Here is a 16,342-nt window from a genome sequence, read left to right on the forward strand (position 1 = left end):
GGTAGCCTAGTGGTTAGAGTGTAGGGGCGGCAGGTAGCCTAGTGGTTAGAGTGGAGGTGCCGCAGGGTAGCCTAGTGGTTAGAGTGGAGGGGCGGCAGGGTAGCCTAGTGGTTAGAGTAGAGGGGTGGCAGGGTAGCCTGGTGGTTAGAGTGTAGGGGCGGCAGGTAGCCTAGTGGTTAGAGTGGAGGTGCCGCAGGGTAGCCTAGTGGTTAGAGTGGAGGGGCGGCAGGGTAGCCTAGTGGTTAGAGTGGAGGGGCGGCAGGGTAACCTAGTGGTTAGAGTGGAGGGGCGGCAGGTATCCTAGTGGTTAGAGTGGAGGGGCGGCAGGGTAGCCTAGTGGTTAGAGTGGAGGGGCGGCAGGGTAGACTAGTGGTTAGAGTGGAGGGGCGGCAGGGTAGCCTAGTGGTTAGAGCATTTGACTAGTAACCAGAAGGTTGCAGGTTCAAATCCCCAAGCTGACAAGGTACAAATCTGTCATTCTGCCCCTGAACAGGCAATTAACCCACTGTTCCTAGGCCGTCATTGAAAATAATAATTTGTTCTTAACTGACTTGCCTAGTTAAATAAAGGTAATTCATATTTTTATTTTGTCATGTTGGATGTATATGGTTTGTTTATATTTTTCTTTATGTTACCGCTGTCCAAATATGTGAAATACTCTTAGATGGTGTGCAATGTGCAAATCCTGTAACAACAGCAAACCTCTATGAGTGATTTCAAGATAACTACTATTCATTTGAATGTAATTAATTTGCCTATCAGCTACTGTACAGGAGACACATCTGACTGACTTGGAACATGAGAAATGAAAAGAGAGACTGGATAGGTAAATGTTTTTACTGAAAGCAGATGGGCTGCCATTCTTCTGCACAGAAATTGACCTTTCACCATGGATATCACTGTTAAGGATTCTGAAGGTAGCTACGTGATTGTTACTGGTTTTCTATACGACAAGCATATTCAGCAGGGATCAATTTATGCACCACATGACAATAAAACTTCCCAATCTGTCTACCTGGGGTAAAACTGTGACATCAATCAGGCCCTCGAGGGACTGGAGTAACAGCAACTTTGCACCTGTACAGATAAGGAAGACTTAAAGACAGATGAACAGACCTGCCATTATCACAGTAGAATTAATTGAATGTTTTCCCCCAAACTTTATCCTCTCCAGATGGTCCCATTATAGATAATGAAAAATAATTTTAATGACCTCAAATAAATACCTCTCAGACTTCACAGAAAATGACCAAGGTTGAAAATTAGTAAACTACACACTACCATATAATTTAGGTGGCCTGGCACTACCTAATTTACTATTTTACTATTTTATAACTGGGCATGTCATGCTCGCATAACTGCAGAATGGCTCAGAGACGAACATTGCTCTAATTGGGTCAGAAAATGACTCCTGCCTCACATCTACGTACTCTTTAATCAGTGGTTATGACTGGTGACAGAAACTCAGTCAACACAGAGGTGAAAAAAATAACCCTGATTCTCAACAGTACTTTTAAGATCTGGAGAGATATTTGCAAACACCTTCAGAGAAAGGATTACTTTTTGTCTTGTCTCTTTGGCTTAAAACCTCTTAGGGATCCGGCATCCGGTTAGCGGGACAACTTCCGGTCAAACTGGAGGTGATTCAAATAAATAATCAGAATCATTATGGACATTATGGACACCACCAGGTGTCTCCCATTTTCCCCCATTATCCACCTGTGTTTTCTGTTGGTCTGTCATGTCGTCCTTGTTTTCTTTGCTCTCTAGTTTTTATTTCTAGCTTTTCCGATTCTGACCTTTCTGCCTACCCTGACCCTGACCCTGAGCCTGACCCTGAGCCTAACCCTGAGCCTGACCCTGAGCCTGACCCTGAGCCTGACCCTGAGCCTGACCCTGAGCCTAACCCTGACCCTGCGCATGACCCTGAGCCTGACCCTGAGCCTGCCTGCCATTCTGTACCTGCCTGATTCTGACCTTTCTGCCTGCCCTGACCCTGACCCTGAGCCTGACCCTGAGCCTGCCTGCCGTTCTGTACCTGCCTGATTCTGACCTTTCTGCCTGCCCTGACCCTGAGCCTGACCCTGACCCTGAGCCTGCCTGCCTGCCGTTCTGTACCTGCCTGATTCTGACCTGGTTTATGAACTTCTTCCTACCCTGACCCTGACCCTGACCCTGAGACTGACCCTGAGCCTGACCCTGACCCTGAGCCTGCCTGCCTGCCATTCTGTACCTGCCTGATTCTGACCTGGTTTATGAACTTCTTCCTACCCTGACCCTGAGCCTGCCTGCCTGCCGTTCTGTACCTGCCTGATTCTGACCTGGTTTATGAACTTCTTCCTACCCTGACCCTGACCCTGACCCTGAGACTGACCCTGACCCTGACCCTGACCCTGAGCCTGTCTGCCGTTACGAACCTCCGCCTTCCCTTTGCCTGCACCCTATGTAATGATCTGACAACTGAACCATCCACATCCTGTGTCTGGGTCATATCATGAGTCGTGATAGTATCTGCAAGTAAGACATTTTATAGAATCCAAGATGGTGCACCCCCACAGAACCCTATAAGAACCCCAGTGGACAATCTCCCTGTTGAAAGCTGACAGACCTAAACAAATTATTTCTTCATGTTTTGCTGCTATACACAAGAAATTCAAGGGCTCTGCAACAAGATGAAATACATGTTATATAAGATTCTGCGAAGAGTTCATAGGATTACCATTATATGGAATAACAGGGTTCATAGAACCCCATTATATGGAATAACAGGGTTCACAGGAACCCCATTATATGGAATAACAGGGTTCATAGAACCCCATTATATGGAATAACAAGATTCACAGGAACCCCATTATATGGAATAACAGGGTTCATAGAACCCCATTATATGGAATAACAGGGTTCATAGAACCCCATTATATGGAATAACAGGGTTCATAGAACCCCCAATATATGGTATAAGAGGGTTCATAGAACCCCCAATATATGGAATAACAGGGTTCATAGAACCCCATTATATGGAATAACAGGGTTCATAGAACCCCATTATATGGAATAACAGGGTTCATAGAACCCCATTATATGGAATAACAGGGTTCATAGAACCCCCAATATATGGAATAACAGGGTTCATAGAACCCCCAATATATGGTATAAGAGGGTTCATAGAACCCCCAATATATGGAATAACAGGGTTCATAGAACCCCATTATATGGAATAACAGGGTTCATAGAACCCCCAATATATGGAATAACAGGGTTCATAGAACCCCCAATATATGCAATAACAGGGTTCATAGGAACCCCAATATATGTACTAGTACAGAGTAATGATAACTAGGTTATATACACAGGGTACCAGTACTGAGTAATGATAACTAGGTTATATACACAGGGTACCAGTACTGAGTAATGATAACTAGGTTATATACACAGGGTACCAGTACTGAGTAATGATAACTAGGTTATATACACAGAGTACCAGTACTGAGTAATGATAACTAGGTTATATACACAGGGTACCCGTACTGAGTACTGAGTAATGATAACTAGGCTATATACACAGTGTACCAGTACTGAGTAATGATAACTAGGTTATATACACAGGGTACCAGTACTGAGTAATGATAACTAGGTTATATACACAGGGTACCAGTACTGAGTAATGATAACTAGGCTATATACACAGGGTACCAGTACTGAGTAATGATAACTAGGCTATATACACAGGGTACCAGTACTGAGTAATGATAACTAGGCTATATACACAGGGTACCAGTACTGAGTAATGATAACTAGGTTATATACACAGGGTACCAGTACTGAGTAATGATAACTAGGCTATATACACAGGGTACCAGTACTGAGTAATGATAACTAGACTATATACACAGGGTACCAGTACTGAGTAATGATAACTAGACTATATACACAGGAAGAGGGGTTTCTGTACCCTCTTCACTGAGGAGGAAGAGGGGTTTCTGTACCCTCTTCACTGAGGAGGAAGAGGGGTTCTGTACCCTCTTCACTGAGGAGGAAGAGGGGTTCTGTACCCTCTTCACTGAGGAGGAAGAGGACTTCTGTACCCTCTTCACTGAGGAGGAAGAGGGGTTCTGTACCCTCTTCACTGAGGAGGAAGAGGGGTTCTGTACCCTCTTCACTGAGGAGGAAGAGGGGTTCTGTACCCTCTTCACTGAGGAGGAAGAGGGGTTCTGTACCCTCTTCACTGCTGTGTTGGTGTGTGTGGACCATGATAGATCCTTAGTGATGTGGACGTCACAGGAGGCTGTCGATCGGGAGGACTACTCATAATAATGGCTGCAACGGAGCGAATGGAAGGGCATAGAACACACGGAAACCATGGAAACCAAGGAAACCATGGAAACCACGAGTGTGATGTATTTGATACCGTTCCTGCGATTCCGCTCCAGCCATTACCACGAGCCCCGTCCACAAGCCTGTGGTGGACACCAGGGAACTTCAAGGTTTCCACTTCTTCCAGTACAGCCGCGTCTATGTTAATGGGAGCGTAGCTCAGCCATCTGTTTCCTGGAGTCCAATCATCAGCTCGTTTGTCTTACTGACAATCTAAACCAGCAAAAATGTAAACAATTATTGAACGATTTCTAGTTCTTGCAAGCATTATTGGGTTCATGAAGAAAATGGTAAATCTATAAATCAGTGTTATTTTTTTGATTAGCATGTTGATAAACTGTTGATACCTGACAGGCTACCCTTGAGGAGCTGTCCATGGCGGAGGTTCTGAAACCGCATGGCGCAGAAACACTCACATTCTGATAATTGAAGGACTGTGTCCAATCACAACTCGGCTCTCTTACTGTACCTCCTGAACATAACCCTTGTTGATGAGAATTTATTTATCATGCTGAGACTCAGCGCTATTTTCTGACGCCATTTTAGCAGATCTGTTGCTGCGTTGCGTTTCGGGACGGTTAGTCCAGCCCTCCACTCCGCTGCCTCATCGGACGGCATCACACCCCTCTGAGATTCATAATTGATGCTGAATGAATAAGAGATTTACATTTCACTTTTCTTTTTTTTTTGCAGTTGGCTGACGCTCTTATCCAGAGCTGCCTATGAATGAACATCGTTCCTCTCAAACGATCACAACTTCGAGTAGGCTATGTAGGACTATATAGCCTATTATGTAAGCCTGTGTGGTTGACGCTCTATTTGGCTCTACTCTAGGCTATGCAACGTAGGCTATTGGTTTAGTTTTTTGCTACGCGTGTAATAAAATAGCAAGAACTACGTGTAATTAAAAAAAAATCTTCGTTTGAGATAGGTTGTCGAGTCCACCCCATACAGAAGTACTATGCGTAGAAACGCCGGGCTGTTAACTAGTGTGTCACGCATTTGCTTCCAGCCACCAGCAGAGGTCGCTGTTAGCCCATCCATTTCCCTTGGTCCAATCTGTCGAGCTCTTTGATTTGTGATATTGTCAGTTACTGTAACGACAAAATGAATAGTTTCCATTCCATTGAAGTCTATATTTTTTCAGCATGTCCAAACTGATTGATTAATGGCGTTGTGTAGAATTATGGAGTAGAACTTTCGAGATTGACCTCGTTACATTTCAAATGGCAGATGTTACCCTGGAGGCTGCTCTTTAAAGAGGTACAATTATAGGTTGAGGAATGTAATAGCATAACTTAAATACACCTTTTACACACACAAAAAAAAGTAAACAGTAGCATTAAATTACAACAACGATATGTCATATTAATGTCGTTTGTTTCTTCATGACAACATGTTGAGAGCTTCAGCGATCTTACCGTGACAACATCGGACATTTATATTTCCGTGTTCACGCACACTTCCAAAATATCTCCGTACAGAGAACACACCTGTGCGAGGAAAGAGGCGCGCGTTTTTAAAAAGTCCTGGCACCACCACCTGTGGCGGGCGGCGGCAGCAGCAGGTTGCGTCGCAGCAAAGCGGCAGTGCCGATCTGACGGGTTCGTCCGCTATTTGAACTATGATTTAGTGGTTGAACAGCGGAACATCATTCAGATGGCTCGAGTGCATCCACACTCATAATTAGCTGAGGGGGGGGGGGGAGGTTCTACTGGCGTGACGTAGAAATTGGCTGTGTCTTTCTTGTTCAGCGACTCGATGCTTCTCTCTCTCTCCCTCTGTGATCAGTGGGTGAGAGGGGGGACGGAGATATCACACAGCGGAGGATACAGCGTGCGCCTCCGGTAAATTACGCTTCCCTCTCCCATTCATACACACAACACACACATACACACAACACACACACACACACACACACACACACACACACACACACACACACACACACACACACACACACACACACACACACACACACACACACACACACACACACACACACACACACACACACACACACACACACACACACACACACACACACACACACACTACCCATGATTCCCACCACCATCATCACTGTTTTTTTGTTTATTTTTACTTCTTGTGCAAACAGAGTCTTCCTCTCGTTGGCTCATCTCTCCGTTTTCTCCACCTCTCCGCTCCCCGTTGGATCCCTTCTGGGGGGGGGGGTAATAACACGACACCACTGAATCATTCTGCAGCCGTAGCTTTCTGCTTCATTTCTCGGCTGTTCTGAATGACGGGCGGAAGGTTTGACTTCGACGATGGAGGAACATACTGCGGAGGGTGGGAGGACGGTAAAGCCCACGGACATGGCATCTGTACCGGGCCAAAAGGCCAGGGCGAATACGCCGGCTCCTGGTCGCACGGCTTTGAGATAGTGGGGGTGTACACCTGGCCCAGCGGGAATACGTACCACGGCTACTGGTCCCAGGGGAAACGGCATGGGCTTGGGGTCGAAACCAAAGGGAAGTGGACTTACCGCGGTGAGTGGAGCCACGGATTCAAGGGTCGCTATGGACTCCGACAGAGTCACAATACACCTGCCCGGTACGATGGGACGTGGAGTAATGGCCTACAGGACGGGTATGGGATTGAGACCTATGGCGACGGTGGTAAGATATACCATTATACTGTTATACCGGATTGGCATGTAGGTTTTTTTTGTATATTGTGTGTGTCTCTTTAAACCGTAAAACCAGTGGGATCTGTCGTGATGTGTTGTGGTTTTTGACGTGCGAAAAAGGTTCATGAAAAGACAGAACGGAGATGTGACTGTCTATAGCGTTGGTTTATTATTGCGTTATTAATAGCGTTAATACCGGATTGTAACTTTTCCCATTTATACAGATTTTGTAGGCTTTTGACTTCAGCTCCATTGCGCGCAAGGAAACACGTTTGTCACCAATGCGCCGTAAAAAAAATATTTAAGTCCACAATAAGTAGCTTCCACTCAATCATTTTGATCAAAAATATAGATTCGATGTGTTATTTATCTAAGCATCAGTTCATTATTTAGAACGCTGCGTGGGTTCTCTCTCTGTCTCTGTCTCTGTCTCTGTCTCTGTCTCTGTCTCTCTCTCTCTCTCTCTCTCTCTCTCTCTCTCTCTCTCTCTCTCTCTCTCTCTCTCTCTCTCTCTCTCTCTCTCTCTCTCTCTCTCTCTCTCTCTCTCTCTCTCTCAGTACTAGACTATGAGTTGCCTGTGTTATTCCGTGACCAGCAACTCACGTTTTAAGCCATTGATTTATACTACACATGTGACAGTAACAGTGTACTCGGGGGGCGATGGAGGGTAGAGAGATAGAGCGAGTGTGTGTGTGGTGTTTGGATTGGGTCAAATCAGGTCAAAGTGCATGCAGAGCAACCCTCCGGCTAGCATAGACACTGCCATCTAGATGATTCTAGCTAGACTATCACCGATTGGTCCGTGGCCCATTCTAAGATTGAAACCATTCTAAAATAAGACATAAAAATATTGAAGCCTGTCAGTAAACAGCCAGTATTGAGACCCCATATAGATGTGTCCTATATACGCACGGTCCTCTATATAGACCCGTCATCCTCCTACACAGTCAGCAGTGTTGACACCCTCACCGGGGGCTGAACGTGAAACCAGAGCAGGTTGACAGACAGACACATCGGTCTACAGGTGTCCTCTGTATATAACCTCACTACTATTATGTTACTGCTGTTCTTTCATTATTTGTTATTTCATTTTCCTTTTATTATCTTTATTTATTTATTTATTTTACTTATTTTTCTTAAAACTGCATTGTTAAGAGCTTGTAAATGTAAACATTTCACTGTGAGGTCTACTACACCTGTTGTATTCAGCATTTCACTGTGAGGTCTACTACACCTGTTGTATTCAGCATTTCACTGTGAGGTCTACTACACCTGTTGTATTCAGCATTTCACTGTGAGGTCTACTACACCTGTTGTATTCAGCATTTCACTGTAAGGTCTACTACACCTGTTGTATTCAGCATTTCACTGTGAGGTCTACTACACCTGTTGTATTCAGCATTTCACTGTAAGGTCTACTACACCTGTTGTATTCAGCATTTCACTGTGAGGTCTTCTACACCTGTTGTATTCAGCATTTCACTGTAAGGTCTACTACACCTGTTGTATTCAGCATTTCACTGTGAGGTCTACTACACCTGTTGTATTCAGCATTTCACTGTGAGGTCTACTCCACCTGTTGTATTCAGCATTTCACTGTGAGGTCTACTACACCTGTTGTATTCAGCATTTCACTGTGAGGTCTACTACACCTGTTGTATTCAGCATTTCACTGTGAGGTCTACTCCACCTGTTGTATTCAGCATTTCACTGTGAGGTCTACTACACCTGTTGTATTCAGCATTTCACTGTGAGGTCTACTACACCTGTTGTATTCAGCATTTCACTGTGAGGTCTACTACACCTGTTGTATTCAGCATTTCACTGTCAGGTCTACTACACCTGTTGTATTCAGCATTTCACTGTGAGGTCTACTACACCTGTTGTATTCAGCATTTCACTGTGAGGTCTACTACACCTGTTGTATTCAGCATTTCACTGTGAGGTCTACTACACCTGTTGTATTCAGCATTTCACTGTAAGGTCTACTACACCTGTTGTATTCAGCATTTCACTGTCAGGTCTACTACACCTGTTGTATTCAGCATTTCACTGTGAGGTCTACTACACCTGTTGTATTCAGCATTTCACTGTAAGGTCTACTACACCTGTTGTATTCAGCATTTCACTGTAAGGTCTACTACACCTGTTGTATTCAGCATTTCACTGTAAGGTCTACTACACCTGTTGTATTCAGCATTTCACTGTAAGGTCTACTACACCTGTTGTATTCAGCATTTCACTGTAAGGTTTACTACACCTGTTGTATTCAGCATTTCACTGTAAGGTCTACTACACCTGTTGTATTCAGCATTTCACTGTAAGGTCTACTACACCTGTTGTATTCAGCATTTCACTGTCAGGTCTACTACACCTGTTGTATTCAACATTTCACTGTAAGGTCTACTACACCTGTTGTATTCAGCATTTCACTGTAAGGTCTACTACACCTGTTGTATTCAGCATTTCACTGTGAGGTCTACTACACCTGTTGTATTCAGCATTTCACTGTAAGGTCTACTACACCTGTTGTATTCAGCATTTCACTGTAAGGTCTACTACACCTGTTGTATTCAGCATTTCACTGTGAGGTCTACTACACCTGTTGTATTCAGCATTTCACTGTGAGGTCTACTACACCTGTTGTATTCAGCATTTCACTGTGAGGTCTACTACACCTGTTGTATTCAGCATTTCACTGTAAGGTCTTCTACACCTGTTGTATTCAGCATTTCACTGTGAGGTCTACTACACCTGTTGTATTCAGCATTTCACTGTGAGGTCTACTACACCTGTTGTATTCAGCATTTCACTGTGAGGTCTACTACACCTGTTGTATTCAGCATTTCACTGTAAGGTCTACTACACCTGTTGTATTCAGCATTTCACTGTGAGGTCTACTCCACCTGTTGTATTCAGCATTTCACTGTGAGGTCTACTACACCTGTTGTATTCAGCATTTCACTGTAAGGTCTACTACACCTGTTGTATTCATCATTTCACTGTAAGGTCTACTACACCTGTTGTATTCAGCATTTCACTGTGAGGTCTACTACACCTGTTGTATTCAGCATTTCACTGTAAGGTCTACTACACCTGTTGTATTCAGCATTTCACTGTAAGGTCTACTACACCTGTTGTATTCAGCATTTCACTGTGAGGTCTACTACACCTGTTGTATTCAGCATTTCACTGTGAGGTCTACTACACCTGTTGTATTCAGCATTTCACTGTGAGGTCTACTACACCTGTTGTATTCAGCATTTCACTGTGAGGTCTACTACACCTGTTGTATTCAGCATTTCACTGTGAGGTCTACTACACCTGTTGTATTCAGTATTTCACTGTGAGGTCTACTACACCTGTTGTATTCAGCATTTCACTGTGAGGTCTACTACACCTGTTGTATTCAGCATTTCACTGTGAGGTCTACTACACCTGTTGTATTCAGCATTTCACTGTGAGGTCTACTACACCTGTTGTATTCAGCATTTCACTGTGAGGTCTACTACACCTGTTGTATTCAGCATTTCACTGTGAGGTCTACTACACCTGTTGTATTCAGCATTTCACTGTGAGGTCTACTACACCTGTTGTATTCAGCATTTCACTGTGAGGTCTACTACACCTGTTGTATTCAGCATTTCACTGTGAGGTCTACTACACCTGTTGTATTCAGCATTTCACTGTGAGGTCTACTACACCTGTTGTATTCAGCATTTCACTGTGAGGTCTACTACACCTGTTGTATTCAGCATTTCACTGTGAGGTCTACTACACCTGTTGTATTCAGCATTTCACTGTGAGGTCTACTACACCTGTTGTATTCAGCATTTCACTGTGAGGTCTACTACACCTGTTGTATTCATCACATGTGACTAATAACATTTGATTTGATTAGATCTGACTTGTGTAAACAAAGGAGTATTCCCAGATCAGACGAGGAGATGGACCCTGCCAGCACCCACAAGGGGCCTTGATGCCTGTTAACTGGTGTTCTCTATGGCATATCATTCACTATGTCACATTAGTCCTGTTGATGCCTGTTAACTGGTGTTCTCTATGGCATATCATTCACTATGTCACATTAGTCCTGTTGATGCCTGTTAACTGGTGTTCTCTATGGCATATCATTCACTATGTCACATTAGTCCTGTTGATGCCTGTTAACTGGTGTTCTCTATGGCATATCATTCACTATGTCACATTAGTCCTGTTGATGCCTGTTAACTGGTGTTCTCTATGGCATATCATTCACTATGTCACATTAGTCCTGTTGATGCCTGTTAACTGGTGTTCTCTATGGCATATCATTCACTATGTCACATTAGTCCTGTTGATGCCTGTTAACTGGTGTTCTCTATGGCATATCATTCACTATGTCACATTAGTCCTGTTGATGCCTGTTAACTGGTGTTCTCTATGGCATATCATTCACTATGTCACATTAGTCCTGTTGATGCCTGTTAACTGGTGTTCTCTATGGCATATCATTCACTATGTCACATTAGTCCTGTTGATGCCTGTTAACTGGTGTTCTCTATGGCATATCATTCACTATGTCACATTAGTCCTGTTGATGCCATCTGATATTATTCAAACAAACCTCATCCCCCAAGTACTGTCGTATGTTAGTGACATCACTAAGCAACATGTCCTACTACAGAGGCTACTCCTAAAGTCATGGACATCTGGCCATTGGGATCCTATATAGTGTAATCTTCTAATCCTGACAGCCTTTTCTAAAATGTATGACGTAAAAAAATGCCCTCATCAATCTACTACACACAATACCCCATAATGACATCACAATACCCCATAATGACATCACAATACCCCATACTGACATCACAATACCCCATAATGACATCACAATACCCCATAATGACAGGTTTGGTGCATAATGACAGTTTTTTCTTTATTTTTACTATTTTCGACATTGTAGAATAATAGTGAAGACATCAAACGAAGAAATCAAACGAACACATATGGAATCATGTAGTAACCAAAAAAATGCATAAAAAATAAAAAAAATTCCCCTGTGGAGATCTCTGCAGCACTCCACCAATCAGAACTTGTTTTCTTTTTGAAACTATTTTTAATTCAAGTTTTTAATATATATTTTTATTAACCCCTCCACATATACATTCTGCAGCTTTGTAAACCTCCAATTGTCCTAATATTCCAACCGCTAAAACCTCCCCCCATATCTAGGTCTGATTTGATTTGATTTGATTTGACTCCTAGACCATCTCCCAATCAGGCCTTTATGGTCGAGTGGCCAGATGGATGCCACTCCTCCGTAAAAGGCACATGACAGCCCTCTTAGAGTTTGCCAAAAGACCATGAGAAACAAGACTCTTTGGTCTGATGAAACCAAGATTGAACTCTTTGGCCTGAATTCCAAGCATCACGTCTGGAGGACACCTGGCACCGTCCCTACGGTGAAGCATGGTGGTGGCAGCATCATGCTGTGGGAATGTTTTTCAGCGGCAGGGACTGGGAGACTAGTCAGGATCGAGGGAAAGATGAATGGAGCAAAGTACAGAGAGATCCTTGATGAAAACTTACTCCAGAGCACTCAGGACCTCAGACTGGTGTGAAGGTTCACCTTCCAACAGGACAACGACCCTAAGCACACAGCCAAGACAACGCAGGAGTGGCTTCGGAACAAGTCTCTGAATGTCCTTGAGTGGCCCAGCCAGAGCTCGGACTTGAACCCAATCAAACTTCTCTGGCGAAACCTAAAAATAGATGTGCAGCGACGCTCCCCATCCAACCTGACAGAGACATGGTTTTTGTTTAGAATAAGGCTGGAATGTAACAAAAGGTGGTCAGTTGAAGTCCTATCAGTATCTACCACCCTGGTCTGATTGGTCAGTTGAAGTCCTATCAGTATCTACCACCCTGGTCTGAAGGGTCAGTTGAAGTCCTAGCAGTATCTATCACCCTGGTCTGATTGGTCAGTTGAAGTCCTAGCAGTATCTATCACCCTGGTCTGATTGGTCAGTTGAAGTCCTATCAGTATCTACCACCCTGGTCTGATTGGTCAGTTGAAGTCCTATCAGTATCTATCACCCTGGTCTGATTGGTCAGTTGAAGTCCTATCAGTATCTACCACCCTGGTCTGATTGGTCAGTTGAAGTCCTATCAGTATCTACCACCCTGGTCTGATTGGTCAGTTGAAGTCCTATCAGTATCTACCACCCTGGTCTGATTGGTCAGTTGAAGTCCTATCAGTATCTACCACCCTGGTCTGATTGGTCAGTTGAAGTCCTATCAGTATCTACCACCCTGGTCTGATTGGTCAGTTGAAGTCCTATCAGTATCTATCACCCTGGTCTGAAGGGTCAGTTGAAGTCTTAGCAGTATCTACCACCCTGGTCTGGGGGATCAGTTGAAGTCCTAGCAGTATCTATCACCCTGGTCTGGGGGGTCAGTTGAAGTCCTAGCAGTATCTATCACCCTGGTCTGATTGGTCAGTTGAAGTCCTAGCAGTATCTATCACCCTGGTCTGATTGGTCAGTTGAAGTCCTAGCAGTATCTATCACCCTGGTCTGTTCTATGCTGCTCCGTTTACAGTCATGATTCAAATCTATGTGATACACTGAGTGTACAATTAAGTGTACATTAAGAACACCTGATCTTTCCATGACATAGACTGACCAGGTCAATCCAGGTATGATCCCTTATTGATGCCGCCTGTTAAATCCACTTCAATCAGTGTAGATGAATGGGGAGGAGACGGGGTTAAAGAAGGATTTTTAAGCCTTGAGACAATTGAGACATGGATTGTGTATGTGAGAGAGAATAATTTTGCACGCCCAATTTTTCAGTTTTTGATTTGTTAAAAAAGTTTGAAATATCCAATAAATGTCGTTCCACTTCATGATTGTGTCCCACTTGTTGTTGATTCTTCACAAAAAATATAGTTTTATCTTTATGTTTGAGGCCTGAAATGTGGCAAAAAATCGCCAAGTTCATGGGGGCCGAATACTTTCGCAAGGCACTGTATGTAGGGGATAGTGTGCTTTTTGGGATACATTATGTTTCTGCAGATTCCCATAGTTCTGTTTGAATTATATTGATGTATGGGTTTCCTTCCTATCTAATCAATGTCTCAGTATGTAATGATATCTATGATACCAGGTGGGTTTCCTTCCTATCTAATCAATGTCTCAGTATGTAATGATATCTATGATACCAGGTGGGTTTCTTTCCTATCTAATCAATGTCTAATGAGCTTGATGTTGTTGTAGGATGTTAGTATCCTTAATTGAGAGTGTTGGGCCAGTTTCTCTCTGTGGCTTTTAGACAATACTGTTAAGATCAGTCAATCAACCGATCAATCGATCAATCAATCAATCAATCAATCAATCAATCAATCATTAATCAGTCAATCAATCAATCAATCAATCAATCAATCAATCAATCAATCAATCAATCAATCAATCAATGCACCAACCAACCAATCAATCAGTCAATCAATCTATTCCCCCCCATCTCTACTCTCTCCTCCAGGTACATACCAGGGCCAGTGGATGGGTGGGATGCGGCACGGTTATGGAGTGCGCCAGAGTGTTCCCTACGGCATGGCAACAGTGATCCGCTCTCCGCTCCGTACCTCTCTAGCGTCCCTACGCTCCGAGCAGAGCAATGGCACCGTGCTCCAGGACCTCTCGGGTGACACGCCCACCGGAGGCCGGGGCGGGTTCGTCCTCAACTTCCACTCGGACAGCGAAGTGGTCACCGGGAAGAAGAAGGGTCTGTTCCGCCGCGGCTCGCTGTTCGGGAGCCTCCGTCGGCTACACAAGTCCGAATCGAAGTCGTCCATCTCCAGCAAGAGGAGTTCGGCACGCAGCGACGCCGCTATGAGCCGCATCAGCTCCTCCGACGCGGACGCCAACTCCACCGTCTCCCTGGGCGACGGAGAGCTGCCGGAAGAGGACTTGCTGTTGGAGGATCACGTGGATGCCACCACCACCGAGACGTACACGGGGGAGTGGAAGAACGACAAGCGCAACGGGTTCGGCGTCAGCGAACGTTCCAACGGGATGAAGTACGAGGGGGAGTGGCTGAACAACAAGCGCCACGGTTACGGGTGCACCACCTTCCCCGAGGGGAACAAGGAAGAAGGGAAGTACAAGAATAACGTGCTGGTTCGTGGAATAAGGAAGCAGCTGATCCCGCTAAAGAACCCCAAAACCAAAGAGAAGGTGGACCGGGCCGTGGAGGGGGCGCGGAGGGCAGGGGCCACCTCCAGGACGAAAGTGGAAATAGCAGCTTCCAGGTAGGTTGGTGAGGTGTGTGTGTGTGTGTGTGTGTGTGTGTGTGTGTGTGTGTGTGTGTGTGTGTGTGTGTGTGTGTGTGTGTGTGTGTGTGTGTGTGTGTGTGTGTGTGTGTGTGTGTGTGTGTGTGTGTGTGTGTGTGTGTGTGTGTGTGTGTGTGTGTGTGTGTGTGTACGAGAGAGGCTGAGTGAGAGACAGAATATGTGTATGAGAGAATGTGTGTTACACTTGTAAATACACAAACTACTATGCAGAATCCACAAGATCAAACGCCCTTCCTACATTCCCGGTGCGCCTGGTATGGCTGGTATGGCTGGTATGGCTGGTATGGCTGGATCTCCAGTTGAATAGTTCAGTTGTGATGTGTAATAAGAGACTTATGACAGTGGGCCCTGATTCATCATTGTATTAGTCACATGGGCCCAAATACAACAGGTATAGGTAGACCTCACGGTGAAATGCTGAATACAACAGGTATAGGTAGACCTCACAGTGAAATGCTGAATACAACAGGTATAGGTAGACCTTACGGTGAAATGCTGAATACAACAGGTATAGGTAGACCTTACGGTGAAATGCTGAATACAACAGGTATAGGTAGACCTTACGGTGAAATGCTGAATACAACAGGTATAGGTAGACCTTACGGTGAAATGCTGAATACAACAGGTATAGGTAGACCTTACGGTGAAATGCTGAATACAACAGGTATAGGTAGACCTTACGGTGAAATGCTGAATACAACAGGTATAGGTAGACCTTACGGTGAAATGCTGAATACAACAGGTATAGGTAGACCTTACGGTGAAATGCTTACTTACAAGCCCTTAACCAACAATGCAGTTTCCCCCAGAAAATATGAATAAGAAATAAAAAGTAACAAGTAATTAATGGGCACCAGTAAAATAACAATAGTGAGACTATATACAGGGGGGTTACTGATACAGAGTCAATGTGGAGGCTATATACAGGGGGGTTACTGATACAGAGTCAATGTGGAGGATATATACAGGGGGGTTACTGATAC

The 16,342-nt window shown here is 44.3% G+C and overlaps 1 protein-coding gene across 2 annotated transcripts in view; it reads left to right on the plus strand.

The window, feature by feature from the left end:
* Positions 1-6,099: 6,099 nt before the first annotated feature.
* Positions 6,100-16,342, plus strand: part of LOC124039446 (junctophilin-1-like) — a 93,860-nt gene continuing 83,617 nt past the window's right edge. Inside the window, exons 1-3 of one of the 2 annotated variants that reach the window (XM_046355411.1) lie at positions 6,100-6,221; positions 6,494-7,016; positions 14,549-15,317. In XM_046355411.1, coding sequence (XP_046211367.1) covers positions 6,638-7,016; positions 14,549-15,317 — 1,148 coding nt within the window. In that variant the 5' untranslated portion in view covers positions 6,100-6,221; positions 6,494-6,637. The remainder of the gene's footprint in view (positions 6,222-6,493; positions 7,017-14,548; positions 15,318-16,342) is intronic. The other variant, XM_046355413.1, reaches the window with a different exon arrangement.

This window comes from Oncorhynchus gorbuscha, linkage group LG07 (assembly GCF_021184085.1).
Source record: "Oncorhynchus gorbuscha isolate QuinsamMale2020 ecotype Even-year linkage group LG07, OgorEven_v1.0, whole genome shotgun sequence".
NCBI classification, from domain to species: Eukaryota; Metazoa; Chordata; class Actinopteri; order Salmoniformes; family Salmonidae; genus Oncorhynchus; species Oncorhynchus gorbuscha.